Source organism: Temnothorax nylanderi, unplaced genomic scaffold, assembly GCF_030848795.1.
Source record: "Temnothorax nylanderi isolate EJ_2023f unplaced genomic scaffold, tnyl_v1.0 TNYL_tig0656_pilon, whole genome shotgun sequence".
Taxonomy (NCBI): domain Eukaryota; kingdom Metazoa; phylum Arthropoda; class Insecta; order Hymenoptera; family Formicidae; genus Temnothorax; species Temnothorax nylanderi.
Window position 1 is genome coordinate 11,489 of NW_027249718.1, and position 21,989 is coordinate 33,477.

General features: G+C 36.2%; 1 protein-coding gene and 2 long non-coding RNA genes across 4 annotated transcripts; 2 read left to right on the forward strand and 1 right to left on the reverse strand.

Annotated features, from left to right (window-relative positions):
• The first annotated feature begins 511 nt into the window (after positions 1–511).
• LOC139784664 (uncharacterized) lies at positions 512–3,216 on the forward strand. 2 transcript variants are annotated; one of them, XR_011721625.1, is made up of 7 exons: positions 512–1,171; positions 1,271–1,395; positions 1,651–1,771; positions 2,082–2,133; positions 2,201–2,444; positions 2,544–2,667; positions 2,946–3,216. It is a non-coding gene; the product is annotated as an uncharacterized lncRNA (long non-coding RNA). The 2 variants fall into 2 exon arrangements; XR_011721624.1 differs by having other exon boundaries at positions 2,082–2,444.
• Positions 3,217–3,877: 661 nt separating this feature from the next.
• LOC139784665 (uncharacterized) lies at positions 3,878–11,464 on the forward strand. Its single transcript, XR_011721626.1, has 6 exons — positions 3,878–9,723; positions 9,812–9,915; positions 10,174–10,284; positions 10,584–10,691; positions 10,776–10,898; positions 11,179–11,464. It is a non-coding gene; the product is annotated as an uncharacterized lncRNA (long non-coding RNA).
• A 25-nt stretch (positions 11,465–11,489) lies between these two features.
• Positions 11,490–21,475, reverse strand: Smurf (SMAD specific E3 ubiquitin protein ligase). Its single transcript, XM_071723860.1, has 12 exons — positions 21,251–21,475; positions 20,297–20,335; positions 20,118–20,226; positions 19,903–20,036; positions 18,946–19,210; positions 18,364–18,860; positions 18,031–18,280; positions 17,793–17,959; positions 17,088–17,278; positions 16,567–16,964; positions 15,992–16,452; positions 11,490–15,907 (listed from the first exon to the last, which is right to left on the reverse strand). The coding sequence occupies exons 1-12, from the start codon at positions 21,303–21,305 to the stop codon at positions 15,720–15,722; spliced, it is 2,754 nt and encodes a 917-aa protein (XP_071579961.1). The 5' UTR covers positions 21,306–21,475; the 3' UTR covers positions 11,490–15,719.
• Between the last annotated feature and the right edge of the window lie 514 nt (positions 21,476–21,989).

The window sequence follows — 21,989 nt, forward strand, 5'->3', positions numbered from 1 at the left end:
GTCGCGTGTCCCTCCGCCGCGCCGCGGGACATTTACACGCCTCGCTCGCTCATACGGTCCGTCGCGTGTCCCTCCGCCGCGCCGCGGGACATTTACACGCCTCGCTCGCTCATACGGTCCGTCGCGTGTCCCTCCGCCGCGCCGCGGGACATTTACACGCCTCGCTCGCTCATACGGTCCGTCGCGTGTCCCTCCGCCGCGCCGCGGGACATTTACACGCCTCGCTCGCTCATACGGTCCGTCGCGTGTCCCTCCGCCGCGCCGCGGGACATTTACACGCCTCGCTCGCTCATACGGTCCGTCGCGTGTCCCTCCGCCGCGCCGCGGGACATTTACACGCCTCGCTCGCTCATACGGTCCGTCGCGTGTCCCTCCGCCGCGCCGCGGGACATTTACACGCCTCGCTCGCTCATACGGTCCGTCGCGTGTCCCTCCGCCGCGCCGCGGGACATTTACACGCCTCGCTCGCTCATACGGTCCGTCGCGTGTCCCTCCGCCGCCGCCGCGGGACATTTACACGCCTCGCTCGCTCATACGGTCCGTCGCGTGTCCCTCCGCGCCGCCGCGGGACATTTACACGCCTCGCTCGCTCATACGGTCCGTCGCGTGTCCCTCCGCGCCGCCGCGGGACATTTACACGCCTCGCTCGCTCATACGGTCCGTCGCGTGTCCCTCCGCGCCGCCGCGGGACATTTACACGCCTCGCTCGCTCATACGGTCCGTCGCGTGTCCCTCCGCGCCGCCGCGGGACATTTACACGCCTCGCTCGCTCATACGGTCCGTCGCGTGTCCCTCCGCGCCGCCGCGGGACATTTACACGCCTCGCTCGGTTATACGGTCCGTCGCGGGTCTCTCCGCGCCGCGAGACATCACGCTCATAAAGTTAAGCGTATAAAAAATCTTGTCTGCAAAAGACATCATCAAGGGAATAATTTGTAATTCTTTTCAGCAATTACATTTCCATTAAGCGAGAAAAGTCAAGAAACATTTCGACTATATTGCAACAACGTCGTAAAATTAATGCAATATAGCTGAAATGGCTTCTTGATTTATCTTGCTTAATGGCAATGAAATCACACTGCATTGCCACGAGTCTCAATGTGGCTCGAGACTCCTAGCTGACCCGGAGATGGAAGTGGATTTTGTGGCCTGAAGCGCTTAAAAGAAAGTGGTGAGTGTAATTCATTTTCACGTACTATGTCACTTATGTCATAAAATTTTCTATCTCTTCTGTCTTTACTTAATCGAATCCTTCATTTGAATGTTTCAGAAAATAACGACGCAGAAGATGACATCGGAGCAGCGAGGGAATCCTGCGAAGCTGACATCCCGAGCAGCCTGAGAGGAGGAGGAGGCCTAGGATAGGCATCGGGCATCGGCGTACCAACACTTCTGGTAAGTATTACTTTTTATTTTTTTTAAAGATATTATAGAATCCCTCTTTGTACTTATTCAGTTCCTACATTAAACCGTGTTTCGGAATTTAAATTAGTAAAAAAAGATATTTTGAAAAATTTGATTCAAGTTGATTCTAACGTAGAAACCTTTTTCGAAGAAGTAATTTAAAATATAATATTAATCTGAATAACGAATAAGATGTTCGATGCGCGTGACACGTATTTAATCGATTCGATTATTTTTATGTTACAGAAAATATCCGCGCTGGAAGGAGCATCATCTTTGCATCGAGGGAACACGAGTGACATCCCGAGCAGCCTGAGAGGAGGTGGAGGCCTGGAAGAGGCATCAGGCGCCGGCGGAACAACATGCGGTAAATATAATTGGTTTATACATTTTGTGTCTTTCGCGGAAAGTTTAACCAATCGGTTTTTCAATCGAATAGTAAAGATAGTCAGAGAGTAGAAATTAAAAAAGAGTTTAATTTTTTAAATTCTATTTTGAATTCTTGTGTTCAGTAAATAGATTATACTTTCAAGAAATTAAACGTGTTTTTTTATTAAATTTATTTAATTAAAAGAAATATAGAATTCCGTGTTTTACCTTCGGTAATTATTTTTCGAAATACAAACTGTCTCTTTTCTTCCCTGCTCTAATCTGGATTATATGTTTGATTGTTACAGAATCATCGTAGCGACGTTGCAGATACAGCTCCGCTGCTGCGCATTGGTGTCGGTGAGTTTTAGCGTAGGGAAGTGTGGAGAAATAAGCGTAGGTAGGGACATAGTTAAAACGTAGGTAGGGAATAATTTTTAATTATTTTCAGTAATTACATTCCCATTAAGCGAGAAAGGTCAAGAAACATTTCGACTATATTGCAACAACGTCGTAAAATTAATGCAATATAGCCGAAATGGCTTCTTGATTTTTCTTGCTTAATGGATGAAGTCACACTGCATTGCCACGAGTCTCAATGTGGCTCGAGACTCCTATCTGACCCGGAGGTGGAGGTGGATTTTGCGGCCGGAACAGCAGGAAAGAAAGTGGTGAGTGTAATTGATTTTTACGTACTATGTTACTTATGTCCAAAAATGTTCTATCTGTTCTGTCTTTACTTAATCGAATCGTTCATTTGAATATTTCAGAAAATAACGACGTAGAAGGTGACATCGGAGCAGCGAGGGAATCCTGCGAAGCTGACATCCCGAGCAGCCTGAGAGGAGGAGGAGGCCTGGGAGAGGCATCGGGCGCCAGCGGAACAACTTTGCGGTAAATATTATTTTTTATTTCGTGTAAAAGTAAATTTTTCCTGTTTATTCTCGAGTTGTTTTATTTCCCCGTGATTTAGAAATAATAATTAGAAGAAAAGAAGTAATTTAATATTGTAGAAATTTATCCTTGTAAAGATCCTTTTCGTAAAATGTTTCCTTATTTAAATTAATATCTAATTGAATAATAAAAAGTTTGATCCACATAGGAATTATGTTTCAAAACATTAGGTTTTTTGAACACCATTTTAATATGAATTTTATGTTTGTATATTACAGATACAACGTAGCTACGTGGCAGATGTAATTCCGCTGTTGCGCATCGTGGTCGGTGAGTAATGAATTAACATATTTTTTGAGGTAACGGGGATGTGTGGCAACCTATGAAATATATACCACGAAAAATGTATTCCACATAAATGTATACCTTAAATGTATACCACATATCTAGATAAACGTATGCAATTTGATGATAACATAAGTTTATAGCATTCCATACATCTGTTGCCTTAAAATGAATCAGTTAAAACAGATTAGGATAAGTTTAATCTTGGATGTCTTTTTATTATTATATTTATTGATTAATTTAGGATGTATACGAGAATGTACTCGTATGCATACACTGTGTATAAAGACAGAATTTTTCGGAAAATTGTGAATACCATGAGGATCAAATATTATTTATTAATAATTATATTAATTAATAATGTTATTTGGTTAATATTTAGAATCAAATAATATAATTTTTAATTATATATATATGTACATAACATAATTTTTTTAACAAATATAAAAAATAAAGAAAGTAAAGTAGAATACAAATAAAGATTTAAAAATTAAAATCTTTTTAATTTAATGCTCTTATTTAAGTTTACTCATGATATTCATATCTCGGGATCAACAAATAGAAAGAATAAAATATTTATATTGTTTCATACATGCAATAAGAAAAATGAAAAAATATAATAAAATAAAAAATAATTAAAGTAAACAATATTGTAATCATAATACTGAAAAATATTTATTACAAATATTGTATTATAAAAGTGTAATATTGTATTATTCCTTTTCTCATCTACCTCTTTCCTATTATATCCTATTAAATATTTATCCAAGATTAAACTTTATATAAGTTAGTGCAAAGGAGCGATACATATATGTATACATATCACGTAACATTTTATATAAGTTATTGATCTCGCTTTTTTATATAAAAGACATGCTTCCAGTTATTAATTATTATTACCTTTTTTTATGCATTGACTTTAGCCTAATCTGGTTATAGCTTATTCATATGTAGTGATTGATAACTGGATTTTATACCAGTTAAAGTAGTAAAGTGACGTGAGATCCGATATCTTTTTTATTATAAAATAAAAGATTTTTAAAATAATTATCTTATGTATAGAATCTATCAGTTTCATCTCGCTTAAAAATTATTTTGAAACAATATATTGTATAAAAAGTAATTTTAATAATTTACAAAGTACAAAGTGATTATTATTATCAACAATAGAAATATTAATCGACTCTACTGGCCATTATAATCGCCAAGACAATACGACCACAATTTGGTTCGATTATCGTCAAGACGCTCTTTTAACCAATATAAGCTGCTCTAATCTTTGATACTTATATATAAGCATCTCATTTAAATAATTAAATTTATTGCGAAAGATATATATTACCTCAGCCAGAGTTCGAATCTGGTGTCGTCACCCATCACGGAATGAGGGAGGTTCCAGGTTCGAACCCTGGCTGAGGTAATATTTTTCGCAATAAATTTAATTATTTAAATGAGATGCTTATATATAAGTATCAAAGATTAGAGCAGCTTATATTGGTTAAAAGAGCGTCTTGACGATAATAATCGAACCAAATTGTGGTCGTATTGTCTTGGCGATTATAATGGCCAGTAGAGTCGATTAATATTCCCATTGTTGTTTATTATTTGACTGGCGAAATAAAAATTTATTTATGATTATTATTATATCAATTCTAATCGTGTGTGTGTGGGAAAATTATTCTTATCGGGTCTTACGTCATTCATCTGAATTTCTCATCTTTGCATATATGCTTCTTGATGAGATTCAGCAATATTAAATCGTTCGAATCGATGAAAATACGCATATATGGGCTTTAGATTTTATCAAATGGCGGATCTGTTTATTTTCTAATTAGATTTATTGTTTATATTATAAAGTTTATATTTAAAATTTAATATAAATTTCATAATCGCGATCGAATCTCTTTGAATAAAAACGCTGTTGACATAGAGATTTTTTTTCAAATTCAGATTTGTTTCCAATCGGGTATGTATTTTAATTATTGAATATATTTTAGTACAAATAAATAACGCGTGTAAACAATAAATGCGCAATTAATTTGTATACTAATGGAGTTATTATTATTATTGTTAATTGGTTAATTCCATAATTGATTTAATTAATGTGATGGCCCCTTCGCGACGCGTTCGTGTTTCGCGCATCGTACAAAAGCGTAAAATCTTTTACGCTTATTGCTGGCAGCAGGAGTATTTCTCCTTGCTGTCGATCTCTGATCGTATGAAGTCAGAATACGGCCAAGTGCAAAAGGTGAGTCCACTCTGGCCAGAAGAAAGAAGACGAAGAGGATCAAGGTAGGTTGGTGTATAACACCAATCAATTTGTAAAAGGTACATAATGGTAAGCCTAAGATTTTCTCGTATACGTGCGATTGCACGTAATCAGAGACGGACAGATGCCGTCTCGAATTAAATCTGAATTAAATCTGAATTAATTCCGCGTAAATTAAACCCCCCATAAAAACTCGTAAACGGTTCCGATTTAAAACCAATGTCACGCGCATTTTTCTAATTTCGGGTGATCGCGATCATAACTATAGAAATACCAGATAAAAACACGGGTAGGTAGGAATATTATTCATGTAGGTAGGTAGGAATACAGGTAAAACCTAGATAAAAATCGGGTAGGTAGGGATGTGTGAGTGTGTGTGTAAAAAAACAAAAAAAATATAAAGCTTATATCCAAGAAAATGAGGACCGCTGATTGGAATCGGCGGGGGTGGTGGAGGGCCTCTACAAGTTGGCCCATTTTTATTGGACAGAATTTTAGCTGAAATTAAAAGTGTAACTTAATTTTATTTAAAAAATCTACGCCGAGTTTAGCCAAAGTACATTCAATTGCAACGATGTCCGGTAAAAACGGGTCCTCTTTTATAAGTATAAAGTTCATAAAATACACATTAATACAATTAATAATATTAATAAGTTGGTAATATATAATATAAAATAATATATATGATTAAAATAATGAGAGAGATGCCCCCGGAAAAAAGGAAAGCGTCTCATTATTTTCAGCCTTTATTTTCAGCCTTTGGATTATTATTTGGATTATTTGGATTATTATTGGGTTAGGAGATACAAGATCGAAGAAAAAGTTGTAAAAAAAGGGTTAAGAAGAATTTACTGACAAGATGACAAAGAAGAGACGACATAATAATGATAGAAGAACGAAGGCTCAAGAGATAAATAGAAATCGAACAAGAATAAGAAAAAATTTGTCGAAAAAGGTTCAAGGAAAACAGTGATAGAAGAAAGAAAAATGAACATATAAAGTAGCGTCAAGCAGCGTCAAGAAATGACTAACAGCATCGATGATGGAAATTATATAAGAAAAATTATGAAGATTTTATTGAAGAATCAAAATAAGAAGGAAAAACAACGATAGAAAAGGAAGGAACGTACAAACAAGAAATAAGCAGCATCAACAAAAATCAAGCAGCATCGACGATGGACATAGAGGAAGAACAATTTTGAAGAATTATTGATATAGGGTCAAAATGAGCAGAAAGAATAAAGGGGAAGAAAGAGAATTGCATTGTCATTGCTAAAAAGGATGAACAAGAATCTTTCGGCGATACATTGCTATAAAGAAGACAACGCAGGTAATGATAGAAGAATGAAGATCGGAGAAAGAAATGGTGGAGCAAGAAGAATTAAAGAGAAAATTAACGAAGAAGGATTAAAGAAGAAAAACAGAAACGGCGATATAAAAAAAAAGAAAAAACAAAGTAAATTACATGAAAAGAAAATTACAGTTGAATAATAAAAAAATTTGTCGAGAAAGAATTAAATAAAGCAGAAAGCATAACACCAGAGGCAGAAAAATCGTAGAAAGACATGAAAAGGAATCAGGAGGAATTTGTCGGCGAAGCGTCGCGATAGAGGAGACAATACAACGATAGAGGAACGAAGATCGAAGAAAGAAATGGAATAAGAAGAAAGAGAAGATTGTTGAAGGAAGATCAAGGAAGCGAAGAAGAAATCTCCATGCAAAAAGGATAAATAGAAAACTAAAATAAAAGAAGTATTGAAGATGGAAATTGCGATGGAGCAATTACGAAAAGCAATTGTTCAGGAAGAATCGAAGAGAGCAGAAAGAATATAACAAAAGAAGAAAGATCGTAGAAAGACATAAAAAAGAATCAAGAGGAATACGTCGGTGAAGCATCGCGATAGAGGAAACAATGCAACGATAGAAGAACGAAGACCGAAGAAAGGAATGGAACAAGAAGAAAGAAAAGCTTATCAAAGAAAAATCAAGAAAGGAGGACTTACGAAAAATTTCCCGAAGAAGAATTAAAAAAATAACGGCGGAGAAAGAGGATAACAGGAGGAGGACATGACCAACGAGAGCAACGAGACAATGTAAGAGGAGAAACAAAGAACCAAAGTGAAAGGAGTATTGAAGACGGAAATTGCGATGGAAACATGACAAAACATTACGTTTGTCGAGGAAAAATTAAAATAATGACGGAGAAAGAGGATTGACAAGAAGAACATTGTTAAAAAGGAATAAAGAGGAACATCTCAACGAAACATCGTGATAGGGGACACAATGCAAAGACGAACAAAGACTGAAGAAAGAAAATGACGTAAGAAGAAAAGAGAAATTTATCGAAGGAGGATCGAAGAAGAGGAAAAGGAACGTCGCATTTTCAGGATTGCCGCTCGAAATCGTTGCATTTTCGAACATTTAAAATCGTCGCATTTTCGGGAGTGCCGTTCGACGTCGTCGGCTTATCCGGAATTCTGTCGCGCGATTTTAATAATTAGCACATAACTGCGTCAATTTCCACGTTCTCAGACGTGACGGCTGTCTCGTGCGTGGTCCTTGAGCGGAAAGGTGCCGGGATCGCATAACAAGAACTGCCCAGATCATTTGACTTCACTGTGCGTGGAAGGGTTGCTACCAGACGTGTCGGTGGCGAGGGGAGATGATCCACATTGTAGAGAGCTCGCTTTCTACTTTTCGAGGATCTCTCTTCTCTCTGTCGAACACTATTCAACTGGCCACGCGGGGCTAAGTCCTTAATCGGGCAAATCGAGTCAGTTGTCCGGCTCTGAACGCGTCGAGATAACGCGGTTATCGTGGAAATAATCGGGCGTTAATTCGCGTTTCGGGATCGTCGCGTAAAATATCGGTCATTTTTAAGAATTGAAAAAAATAACAATAGAGAAAAAGAATTACAGGACGATATCGTTAAAAAGGAATGAAAAGAAATATCGCGATAGAAAAGAAACAATGTAATGATAGAAGAACGAAGACCAAAGGAAAAATGGAGCGAGAAGAAAGAGGTTTAACGAAAGACGATCAAGAAAGAACAGAAGATTCGGCCATGTAAAAAGAATAAACGAAGGACCAACATAAAGGAAGTATTGAAGATGGAAATTGCGGTAGAGAAATTACGAAAAGTAATTGTTCAGGAAGAATCGCAGAGGGCAGAAAGAATATAACAAAAGAAGAGAGATCGTAGAAAGACATAAAAAGGAATCAAGAGGAATACGTCGGTGAAGCATCGCGATAGAGGAGACAACGCAACGATAGCAGAACGAAGACCGAAGAAAGAAATGGAACAAGAAGAAAGAAAAGCTTATCAAAGGAAATCAAGGAAGGAGGACTTACGAAAAATTTCCCGAAGAGGAATTAAAAAAATAACGGCGGAGAAAGAGGATAACAGGAGGAGGACATCGTTAAAAAGGAAGACATGGAATATCTTGACGAAGCATCGCGATAAAGGAGACAACGCAACGATAGAAGAACGAAGACCGAAGAAAGGAATGGAACAAGAAGAAAGAAAAGCGAAAAATTTCCCGAAGAAGAATTAAAAAAATAACGGCGGAGAAAGAGGATAACAGGAGGAGGACATCGTTAAAAAGGAGGACATGGAATATCTCGACGAAGCATCGCGATAGAAGGGACAATGTAATGATAGAAAAACGAGGACCGAAGAAAAAATGGAGCGAGAAGGAAAGAGCGATTTATCGAAAGATGATCAAGAAAGAACAGAAGAAATGGCCATATAAAAAGGATAAACGGAGGACCAAGATAAATAAGGAAGTATTAAAGATGGAAATTGCGGTAAAGAAATTATGAGAACTTTGTCCAGGAAAAATCGAAGATGGCAGAGAGAATATATAACGATCCGGAAGAAGAAGGATCGTGAAAAGACGTTAAAAAAAGAATCAAGACGAATCTTTCAGGGAGATATCGTGATAAAGAGGGCAATGCAACGATTGAAGAACGAAGACCAAAGAAAGGAGTGGAATAAGAAGATAGAGAAGTTTATCCCAGGAAGATCGAGGAAAAAAAGAACAAACGGCAATGTGAAAAGGATAAACGGAGAACCAAATTGAAAGGAATATCGACGATGGAAATTGCAGTGGAAACATTACAAAATGTTTATCGAGGAAAAATTGAAATAACGACGGAGAAGGAGGATTATCCGAGAATATTGTTAAAAAGGAATAAAGGGAAATATCTCGACGAAACATCGCGATAGAGGAGACAATGCAGCGATAGAAGAACGAAGACTAAAGAAGGAAAATAAAGTTAAAGGGAAAGAGAAGTTTATTGAAGGAGGATCGAGGAAAAGGAAAAGAAACGTCGCATTTTCGGGAGTGCCATTCGAAGACGACAGGTTTTTAGAAATACCACCACGCGATTCTCGGAGGAGTTCTACGGAATTAACAACCGGAACAGTTTGAGAAAAAGTGGTGAGTATAATTGATTTTTATATATTATGTTACATACGAAAACTTCGATTATTTCCTTTTAATCAAATCGCTTATTTAAATGTTTCAGAAAATAACGCGGAAAGCGTCAATCCAACCTCTGACTCCCGAGGACAGCCTGAGAGGAGGAGGAGGCCTAGGAGAGGCATCGGGCGCCAGCATACCAACTTTACAGTAAATATTATTTTTTATTTTGTGTAACAGTAATTCTTTTTAATTCTTTTATTCTTGCGTTGTTTTATTTTTTTACCATATTTTACGATTTAGAAGTAATAATTAAAAAAACGTAATTTTTGAATTTTTATAAACGTTCAGTCTTGTAAAGATCTTTTTCAATAAATGTATAATTATTTAAATAAATATTTAATTGAATGATGAATGAGAAGTTTGATGCGTGTAAGAATTATTTAATCGTTTATTTATATGCTTTAGAAAATGACGATGCGGAAAGTCGCATCGTTGCATCGAGGGACTCCAAGCTGACAACCTGAGAGGAGGAGGAGGCCTGGGAGGATGCATCAGGCGCCGGCGGAGCAACATGTGGTAAATATAATTGATTTATACATATTACATCTTATGTAGAAAGTTTATCCACTTTTCAACTGGATAGTCATTCAGAATATAAAAATTTTAGAAAAAATGAGTTTTAAAGTCCTTTGTAATTCTATAGAAGCTTGTATTCAATAAAGTATTCTAAAAAAATTACATGAATATTTCATTGATTTTGCTTAATGAATTAAAACATAGAATCCAATGTTTTGTGTTCAGTAATTATTTTTTGAAATATCGACTGTCTTTTTTCTGCCTTGCTTTAATTTGGATTTTATATTTGCTTGTTACAGAATTATTGCAGCGATGTTGCAAACTGGTCAAATGTCGGGCCAGTTATCCTCCCCCGAACGCGATGACATCAACGCTATTTCCCGCCGTTGACAGCTTCAGAAGAGGCAGTGAGTATAATTAATTTATATATTATATTATATACGTAAGTATGGCCTATTTTTGTTTAATCGAATTATTTATTTGAATGACAGAATAAAAAATAGCGACCTGGACAGTGTCGCATCGAGGGAATCCTACGAAGTTGACAGCCCGAGCAGCCTGAGAGGAGGAGGAGGCTTGGGAGAGGCATCGGGCGCCAGCGGAACAACTTTGCGGTAAATATTATTTATTTTGTGTAAGAGTAATTTTTTTTGTTTGCTCTTTTATTTGTTTTACCATGATTTAGAAATAATAGTAAGTTAGAAGAAAAGGAGTAATTTAGTATTTTATAAAAATTGATTTTTGTAAAGATCATTCTTCGAAAATATATAATTTATTAAATAAATACCTAATTGAATGATGAATACGACATTCAATGCGCATAACAATTATGTTTTAAAATATTAGATTTTTTGAACACTGTTTTAATATAAATTTTATATTTGTTTGTTACAGAATCGACGTAGTTACGTGGCAGACATAATTCCGCTGTTGCGCATCAGGGTCGGTGAGTGATAAATTAATATGTCTATTGAGGTAATTGATAACTAGATTTTACCAGTTGAAGATACTATAGAAACAACATCAATAAGGCGAAATAAATGAATTTGAATCCTTTTTTATATTTATATGATATAAAACATATAACATAACATTTTAGTTTTACATATGCAGCGTTATATTGAAATAAAGCAGCGAACGAGACACAGATAGCAATAATAGTCTATTTATAATCTCGCAATGGTGCCAAGAAAAATTAACACATATTAACATTAGAAGATTCCATACTTTGGATATTTTATTAAAATATACATTTCGTCCAGAATACAAAAGGAAAAGTTATATACACTTGTTTCCTAAAGGGCTTGCGCAGTAAATGATGATAGTAACAAATGATATTAGTTGATAATAATAATAATACATCCGCAATAATATAATAGTACGCATAATCTCGCATAATTACAAATTACGAAAGAGGCAATCATTTATAACTTATAAATTATAAATGATGATATATTAAGTTATATTATATATATATTAATTTATAATTTGCAAATTCGCATTTAGAATTACTAGAATATAGAGAAACAATAGAACTGCTAAATAAATCTTAGTTCACGAAAACGAGCACAAGTTTCTCATCACCTTCTTCGTCATAACTATTTTCCTCATATTCTTCATCCTAAATGGACTCACTTATTCGTAAGTAGAAAAAGAAATAAGTTTCTCCAAGAACCAACGGGATACTTTGATGTCGATGAGATCGACATTAGAGAAGAAGATGCGGTCTACAATTTACTGCGAAGTCACTTATTATTTTCTACTTTTCTTATGGTACTTAACCCTTTACCGATATCTCTCGTTGTATCGATTGCAAAGTTCCAACATAGATATGTACATTTGACAAAGTTGTGTCATATCCGTGAACAGATGCAACACCATTTGGTGTGCAGAGTCCTTCTTTTAGCTGACTCTTAAAAGAGTTTGTAGAACCAGCAGGGTGGATCGATAAAGAGTTAAAAGCGATTCGAGTTCACCTGATAATTCAGAATAAAATAAACTACGGATTCTTAATATATTTTAATTTACGCATTCTTGCTGATCCGCAAACTCCATCAATAGTTACATCTTGCGAACAAGATTATCTTGTGCCACGTAGTATGCAATAGTAGATATTTCTTTGTACGTATTCTGTGTGAATCCTAAATATTGTCACTCTCAGTTTCTTTCTTTATCTTTCACTTTACTCTCTTAATCTCTTTCTGTTCTTTTTAAATATTCAACGAATAACAGAGTAATCCTTCCGTCAAATAACGTAATAATAATTTTTACTAGACAGACATTTGTTCTAAATATATCAGCTATTAAATTACAATAATATAATTCGTAAAGTACGTATATACAAGAAATATTCTGATAACATATTTAATTTTCGATGTTAAACACCTAACGAAATTGATATGTATGTAAAATATGATTTATTTTTAAAGAAAGGAATTAACGGAATGACGATGGATAATTAAAATGTTGCAAGTTATGCAATAATTTAGGGTACCTTGAACATAATTATACAAATAAAAAATCTTTTTGGATAAAAGATATTTAATTTTTCAGGATACTTTTTTGGCTAATTTTTACTTAAACCACGTTTTTTTATTATTCTGTCATTATTTAATGACTAATGTAGTCATCTATTTAGATATAGTTTTAGGAAAGGAGGATAAAATTTACACATTATTTCCGAAAATATTATGAATATACTTTTGCAGTATTATTAACGTCAACCACAAGGCACTTTCAAGGTCTTTATTGCTATATCGACAAGCTAACGATTGAAGAAAGCAGTGAGAAAATTAGAAGAAAGATATATCATCTCTTCTAATAAGACTATCCATGTGTTGAATGTCCATGAATAGCGAAGAAAAATTTGATATAAAAAGAAAATTCTTTTTAACTGTAAAACTTTTTAAAGGTAAAACTTTATTATTCTTAACATTCATTGATAATTGAGGAATATATTAAGAAATATAAAATCTCACTGAATCTTCCCTGTATCTGCGTCAATTTTCTGAATTGCCTTGATGTTAATCACGATCTTAAATACCGAAAATAGTTTCTCTTCTCAGTTATCAGAATTATACTTATATATTTGTGGCGTAGTTATACACTCCATTAAAAAATTAGTGATTTTACTTTAGCATATATTATGTCGCTCATAGAATATTGAGGCATTGGATGCATCTGATACCGTGAAGTAAACTATTAAATACAAGAGTTCTCGTTGTGTACATGTGAAATTAAGGCAACAGATATAGACAGCGCTTAGAGGTGTCCGTTTTATGCGTGCGATAACGTTAGCTTAACGCTAACAACTGTATCCATTATCCTACTTGAGTCGTAATAGCTACGTTTCCCGTTATAGCAATGCTCAGTACTCAGACCGCGTTTCAGACGTTGAAAACGGATGATACTTATACGCATAACTCAAACAAGGTATGGAGACGCTTTCCAAAAAAGAATTGACAAAATGGATATGTGTGTATACATATATATACATACATATATCCATTTTATTATACATATATATTGATTTCAATAATATTGTGTATAAAAGTGAACGTAAAATTATGCTCCAATTCTCTAGAATCAAAAAGTGAGACTTTCGGTGCCCTTACCACATAATTTCCATCTACGATATGTTTCATCACAGTTTTGTGCATAATACAAATATAATAATGCAATAATAATTATACAAAACAATGATCCATGCATTAGATATTTTTACAACAGCGTCATATGTTGAACTAAATGAAAGCTTCGTGAGATAAATAAGAAAGTAGTGCTATATCTTACTAAAAGCAGTTTAGTAAGGTATAGTCATGTTTCGTGGAGTTCTCAAACAAAAGAGTCAGTTCGAAACATTTTAAGCTTACATAAACCCGTCGAATGAACTCTTTCCTTATAAATAAATGTGCTCTAAATTAAAGCTAATGTACACGATTTTAATTGTCATTGTTAAAATCAACGTGCCGATCGCTTTCTGATCTGCACGCGAAACGATATTATATTACGCTATTGTATTTTAATCTCTAATAAATTATTTACATCTTACTAACGCACTCGGTGATATTAACTCTTAACAAGCAAGATCTTACGCATTGATCTTATCGCACAGGTTGCATAGTAATAAAGTTTTGCCAATTGCGTTACGACAGCTCCGAACGAAAGTGTTACAATCTCAAAGAATAAAACATTATTAATTTCAGAGTATTAATTATTTTCGTAAATAACGTATATTTTCGTAAATATACCAACGAGAAATTATTAAAAAAATAAAATATATATTAATTTTGCTTTTATATAATATTATATATCTTATCTCTTTATTCTTGAAAATTTGATATTTAATTAAAGATATATCTCAATAGCAATATTATCTTTTTATTGTCCTTATACTCTTTATAAATTATAACAATTTTCATTTAACACTTGCGTTCAGAATTATACATATGTACAAACTCTATACTTCTCCCCTAGGACAGCAAGGCCCAATAATACATTTAAAAATACTAGATTTCCAGCATTGTGTCTAGCTGATGTCTGCCTCTACGAATGAGCGAATTTTATACATATATGCACTTCTCGCTTGCGATACTAAATCCTATTATCCAATAGATATAACTGATATGGAATTAATTGACTGTGCAATTCGTTACGATACTTGTTATAAAGTGAAATTGAAAACTTCCTAATGCGAATTGATTCCCTATGTCATATATTGCTACGTTCATAACTTCGAGATTCTTTCACGTTGATACTACACATGTTTTGTGTTTTAATAAAAAAAATCTGTACAGTATGAACATCCTATAACTATATAATCATAAATTTTGGAAGATTTTCTTCCAAAAATACTTGTGCATGCTTTACCTTATATTTATATCGTAATTAAAATAATAAAACTAACTTCGATGAATTAAACAAAATTAGTGATTTTACTTGAAAAGATGTAAAAATTGATAAGAACTTTGATAAAAGTATATGTGTGCATAAGTAAACGTAGAAAACAGATTGATCAAAATATTCATTAGAGATCCCCGTAAACTGAATTAATTAACCAGATAATAAATATTTAAAGGCCAATATACTAGTTTTCTAAAAATTGTTACTCAAATTTATGTTTAAAAAAGGACATGTATCGTGAGATATGCAAGATATGCAAAGTTCATAATTGCAAGGCCATTGATATTTGTATATAGGTACGTGAAACGATTTCACATATTAACGTTTTCTATTAGACTCACTGGATTTTTCTAAGACCTGCTGGATTTTCCTATTTTTTGCTGTTTTGTAAGTATAGAAAATATATAATTTCCTGTTTCTTTTATTAAAGAATTTGTAAAACGTCGTTTATTATGGGAATCCAAGATTACCGAAATATGTACTATCGTAATATAGAGAAACGATCATACTAAAACTGCAATAATCGTACCATATTACTCGACAGCGAAGCCACAAGTTTCTTCAACCGCCTGCGTAAGCTTGTCAAGCATCTTTTGATAAGTCGGATAACTTTGCGGTATGTCTATTCTATTGAAACAGGTATGTGCTTTTGGTAGATTTTCGCTCGGGGCATCAACGGCGTGAATCGTGAAGAGCCGTGGACCCGCCGCTCCTGTCGATCCTACGCAATCAAACGTAATACGCGATTATTATTTGCATGCTGTATTTTTAACGCAATGTGTTTAAATATGAAATGAGCATTTACCTTGCAAAGCTTTGAATCCTTGTAACGGAACTCTGGAGCTACCGGTAACGAACTGAAGCAACCTCGCCCTCATTTCTTCACCGTACGATTCCACTATCTGCCAAAACCATTGTACAACCGGCGTATCGGGTGTGCAATGCTTAAGCCGAGTATGCATCTTCCAATCGTTTATGTCAATAGTGCCCAAACCGCCAATAACTAACTCCAATTCGCGTTCATCAAACGGTCTTAGTAACAGGGGAGGTATCAATTCATGAAATCCTTTCTGTAACGCTAAGAACTGTTGCTCGATACCGCGCATAAATCGATAGTTTACGTATAAGCGAACGTATTCTCTCTTGTTTTCTTCCGTCACCGGAATGTCTTTACCGCCTGGCTTTAGCTCGTGATTCTTCAATACGCCGAAACTACTGTGCTCTACGGAAAAAGTAGCATCCAACACGCCGTCTATGCTATTTTCCCTAATAACGTAAAATATAGTAAATTAAAAATTTTTTGGAATCATCTTTAGAAAAAATAACATACGAATCAAAATATTGATAATAAAGTTTCCTTAAAAAGAACATGTCACTTACAGCATCCATGTGAGGCTCCTGTGCAGTTCTGGATCGACTCCTTCTATATCGCTCAAAGTTATAGCTTTATTAAGCAGCATTTTATAGAACGGAGTCGTGAAACCACCGTCAATGTGATGACCATGAAAAACGGCGATGCCTATAATCCTTCCGGCAAAATGAAAATACGATAAATGTTCTGGATTTATGCCTGAATCTGGATTAATTTGAAGCGTATAATTATCGTCTCTCGAATACTGAAAGAGTCCGTATTGCGGGTTTAGCATCTCATGAGACAATAAATATAACCATTCGCGTGCCACACCGCCGTAATCAAGGCCTTCCTCGCCGCGGAATTTGACCATGAGCCTCTTGCGCATATCTTTCGGACGCATTTTCATTATCAATCTGTACGATTCCTGTAAGAACGATGTATATTGCTTACAGGTTCTCGTGCAAAATTCTTATTCTTAATTTCTTGTGATAATGACATACGAAATATTTTAGAACAAAAAAGCTACGTGGATTTAAAATTTGCTTACTTCGAATATTTCATTTCTCGACACCTCCAACCTACAATGTCCACTCTGAGGCTGAAGAGCATTCAATTCCGCTCGAAGGCATTTCAATTTTGCTACTAAATCACGTTTGTATTTCGGAAGAAGTTCATTGTCCATGAGCTCCTTCGGTAATTCCGACACTGTTTGAGCATTTTGGGATGGAGTGCTTTCCACTGAAATGCAAAAAAACGCTTGTTAACCCCCCCGATCACACTATCCACATATACCCACGGAATAAAGAATCTCGATTTTTACGATAATGCGCCCTGATGAACAAGACTCTTCCGAAATGAAATGGCATTTCACCCAAGTGACAAAACAACCGAGACTGATTAACAGTCAGGCTGTGTTGCATAGGGTCCGTTCCGTTTCACGCATATGCGCGCATTTATCTATAGCATACGTAACGTTTACTATAGAAAATGCGCGCATATGCGTGAAACGGAACGGACCCATAGATAGACTCGCTCGCAGATAAGATAAAATTGCGAGGCATACACAAATGATCTTTTGTTTTGTTTTTGTGTGAAAATGAGTAGATTATGCGATCCATATTGTGTGAATATTATCAAATGTGTAAGATACCCACGAGCCAAAGATATAAAGCGCTTCAATTATTCTGCATTGTAGAATATATTTTCTCTTCTCTTTTCTAGCAAAAATACGTTTAAAAAAAATTTCACTCACTTGTTGGAGAATTGTTGTTACTTCCATTTTCATTTCTCGTTGGCTGCTGCGGCGTGATAGGCTGAACCATCGATGAATTCGTTGTATCGGCCTCAGCGGTCTCGCTCGTCACCGAATTGTTCGCATTATTCGCGGTTTGATTGTTCGTGTTATTATTTTGCCTCCTACTATCGGCAGAATAATAATTTTATACTCTTGCGTAATCGCATTTACGTATCTTTCGACTTGCTATACTTACTTCAGCAGATTGCTTATTATTTGACTGGATAGCCTGGGATCGGTAAACTGCGTTGTCCTGTTATTGTGATCTACAAAGTATACCCGTCCACTTTGGGTCTGCCTCATTTCCCATCCGCTGGGAAGAGGACCAAGCTCGTTCGTCAATTCGTTAGCTTGCAAGTCGCGTGGAATCCTCGGGTCGTGCCAAGTAGAAGATCCAGTTGGTACATGATAGAAATATACTTGGCCTTGCTGAGTTTTCCTCATTTCTACACAAACAGTAGAATCTTTTTGCTATATTTATACATCTTTTTCCCTAAATAATTGTATCTAAAAATTATTTCAATCGTACCGTAACCACGAGGTAGATCCGTCGGTTGCGGCGGATCGGTTCGTCTGTCGCTACTCGACATAACGCTATTTCTGTTCCTGTTACTGCGATTAGGCCTTCGAATTTGACCCCCATTGTTAAGGCCACGTTCTACCCTTCCGTTCGCACTTTGATTGCCGTTTTGTTCATCGGTTCCTCTAAAGACGCGCCGCTCCCTCAAAGACGATGCCGGCGTTGTCGCGTTTCTTACATTGTGCTGATTCTGTTGCTGATTGCGATTCTGTTGTTGTTGCTGCTGCTGCGTCGGTGTATTTCTCGGAGTATTTTGCGTCGAATTATCTCGACTAGGTGTTTGATTCGGCGTGCCATCTCCGCCAGTCCATTCAGGCGACGTATGTCTCGCAGGACTCCCCTCATTTCTTACATTCGGAGAGCTCGCGCTACTGCTGGGAGACGTAGGCTCCGACGACGACAACGGCGGTGGTTCCGGTGTCGTCGGTATAATAGCAGTGTTAGGCCTATCAATGACATTACTCGAATAAATTTACGTCATACATATCACGTCATATACGCGCTTTGGCATGAATAGATGTCAAATATTACCGAGCATTCGGACGGATCCATTGCGTGCTCTTCGTGTGATGATTTACATAGTAAAGTCGACCACTTTCCGTTCTCCTTTCTTCCCAACCATCCGGTAAATCATTCGGACAGCTCAGATCTCCGAGCACGTCGACCACGGCGTTATGACCGACTGTATTACTCACAGCACCGTTATGGCCATCGCGCGACATCAGAGATACGACAATTTGCCCTTTCACAACATCCGTATCATCGGAATGAGCTTTACATAGGTCCAAACGTTGATCTAAAAGTATATCGCAAACCAATCTTTATAAACTGCAATGTGTAAGATAATTTCTGATATCAAGAAATATATATGTTTCTTATAAGTAACAAATTTTAAGATTAGATTACTTTGAAGCGCTGAAAACTAAACGTTTTCTCAATCTTTTTATAATACAATTTGCAAATAATAGCGATTTCGATTATTTTTGCTTCACTAAATCGCAAATTTGAAAATTAATCCATAATTACTGATTTCGTTAAAGTTCATTTTATTTTTATAAATTCAGCAGATGATTATTTCCCTAAATGTACCAAACAACAAAATCAAATAAATAATACAATATGCCAATTTCATTGTAACTGAAATTCTTTATTTTTTCTAAAATAAGGAAATATTTATCATTCAATTTTTTACCCGCCAGTGCCAACTATTTTAAAATTTGATAACTTTGTCGATACTTGTTCAAAATATAAAAATTTAACCGAATATAACTAGAAATATGATACTTTAAGGAAATACATGTAAAGAAATAAATTTATTTTTACCTATTAGAGTAGACTATCCTTTAATTCAGGTTTTAATTAAATTTCAATTTCTTGCGAGGTATGACTGTATCATAGGCGCGAAATACTATCACGTATCTTTTCTTTTACTAGGTAAAAATAAAATCTAATCTAATAATCTAATATAAAATAAACACGAATACATACATCCTGTATCCTTAAGTCTTTGGATAGTATTCGATAATATGCGTACACATCCTAGAAACCCTCCGTTCTGTTTCTTATGGAATTTTCTATAATTCCATACAGATATGGTGATTCCATCGTTCTTTCCGATATATCTGTATGAACAGGTAATAGTTATTTTCTTTCGTATGCACTTACACTAAATCTCTCTATACTCAACCTAAAAAAATGCTCACAGATCATAGTGTTGATTCCATTTAGGATCAAGAGTAGCTTTGCAGGTATCTGTACTGTGACACTGTCCAGAACCCTCGACAGTTATTTTAGCAAAGGGATCGGGTAAGCCTAAAAAGTAATCGTTCTTAAATCGCATTCATTTATATTTTTACGTGCTCTTTGTGGAAAAAGTACTCACGAAATAAGTCCTTCCTAGCGAGATTGCGGGCGCATAAAACTAAAACGTATATAATTATTAGCCAATATATATTTTCGCGCGCAAACTAATGTCATGAATCATGACAAAAGATTTCTAGCCCTACTATTTTTTTTCTATCATACACGCGATTTAATAACGACACATCTATACATCTAATTTATTGAAGTAATCATATACTATTTCTAAGTTCTACATTAATATCTAATCAGATAGATTTCATAAAATAATCCAATGACATAACTTCTACAGTATCTTTTGCTGATAGCCACATTTCGTATTTATTACACATTTACATTCTCTCAACTATTATTACGATTATTATGATTGTATCATATGATTATCTCTGCTATTATGACGAAATTGATTCAAACTTAAAGACGAATGATATAATAACTCATGTTAAATGTCGTTAACGATGATCGAATAGCCTTTCTAAAGAACAGCCGGATATTAATAATAAAACTAGTCAAAAGGATGATATAAGGCTAAAAATGAGGCCTTGTTAAAGACATTGCGAATGAATGACACATCAAATGGTCTTGACGACCGTTCCGAATTAACGTTTTCATCGGTCTCCCGGAGAGTACTCGCGGTGGGGCCACGAGTTAGCTTCGGCGCCGAGGAAACTGGCTCAACCAGACGATGAAAAGAAGCACGACGGAAGTCGTGTTCTTCACCTAGGGCACGCGGAACTCCCGGGGGACCAAGCAGACGTGGTTTGACGTTTACGCGTCGTTCATCGTAGCCCCCTCCCCCGCGGGAAAGAACACGGCGCGTGCGAGGGCATGTTAAATAACGCTAAACATAAACAGGCCCGACGTGCGTGGGCAGGTGCCCTCGTCGTGCGTGCGAACCGCGGTTTGTATCCGGGCTTCGACTTTCACGCTCGACGGGACGCACGACGCCCGAGGAAGAGACGGCCGCAGCACTCACTCGTTAGACGGATCTTCATGGCTCCGTTCCTCCTGCTACCGCCCGGATTCGACATCCTGCACGCACATTTAACGCTCCGCACCGCGCATCGGCGCCGTAATTGGCAAATAAAGCGAGGGCTGCTCTCCCCTGCTAAGAGAACGCGCGACGGCGATGGTGTTCGCTGATCGCCCGCACCACGCACACATACATGTACATACAAACGCGCGTGCGAACGGTCTCTCGTCGAACGCACTATCGACTTGAAGCCGTCGGTCGATTCTCGGAGCGGACTCTTGCACGCGATCTCGAAGGCTCTCGTAACGATCGGTGCAATGTAATTTTAATTACTTTACGTCATAGACATAAATAAGTGATCGGAATGGAAAATGGATTTTTAAACCGGAAAGGTGAAATTAAATGGAGGAGGAGAGGAGAGGAAAATGTTTATATAGCAAATTTAAATGACTACGGCCATTCTAGTTGCTTTCTCTCGATGTATCGAACGAAGCGCGATTGGCATCGTGCCTGTAAGTTGAGTCGCTCTTGCGGAACACGCGCATTGGGAACGTTTAGCTGCCGGCATTCGAGAATAAAACTAGATATTCACTAGAAACTGAAAATGAAAGAACAATATGTATTTCATCTTTTTAAATATTCTGAATTCCCTTGTTTTGTGTTGACAAAATTAAATATGTTTACCTATTTGATATTTAATAAAAAACAATAGAGTATATAAGGATCTAAAGGTGACTTTGAT

Excerpts from the sequence above, each read along its gene's own strand:
- Smurf (XM_071723860.1), bottom strand. The coding sequence starts at position 21,305 with ATGTCGAATCCGGGCGGTAGCAGGAGGAACGGAGCCATGAAGATCCGT. Across the intron at positions 20,227-20,296 it reads CGCTAGGAAGGACTTATTTC|GCTTACCCGATCCCTTTGCT; the intron begins GTGAGTACTTTT and ends ATTACTTTTTAG. Across the intron at positions 18,281-18,363 it reads GGATCTACCTCGTGGTTACG|AAATGAGGAAAACTCAGCAA; the intron begins GTACGATTGAAA and ends CTGTTTGTGTAG.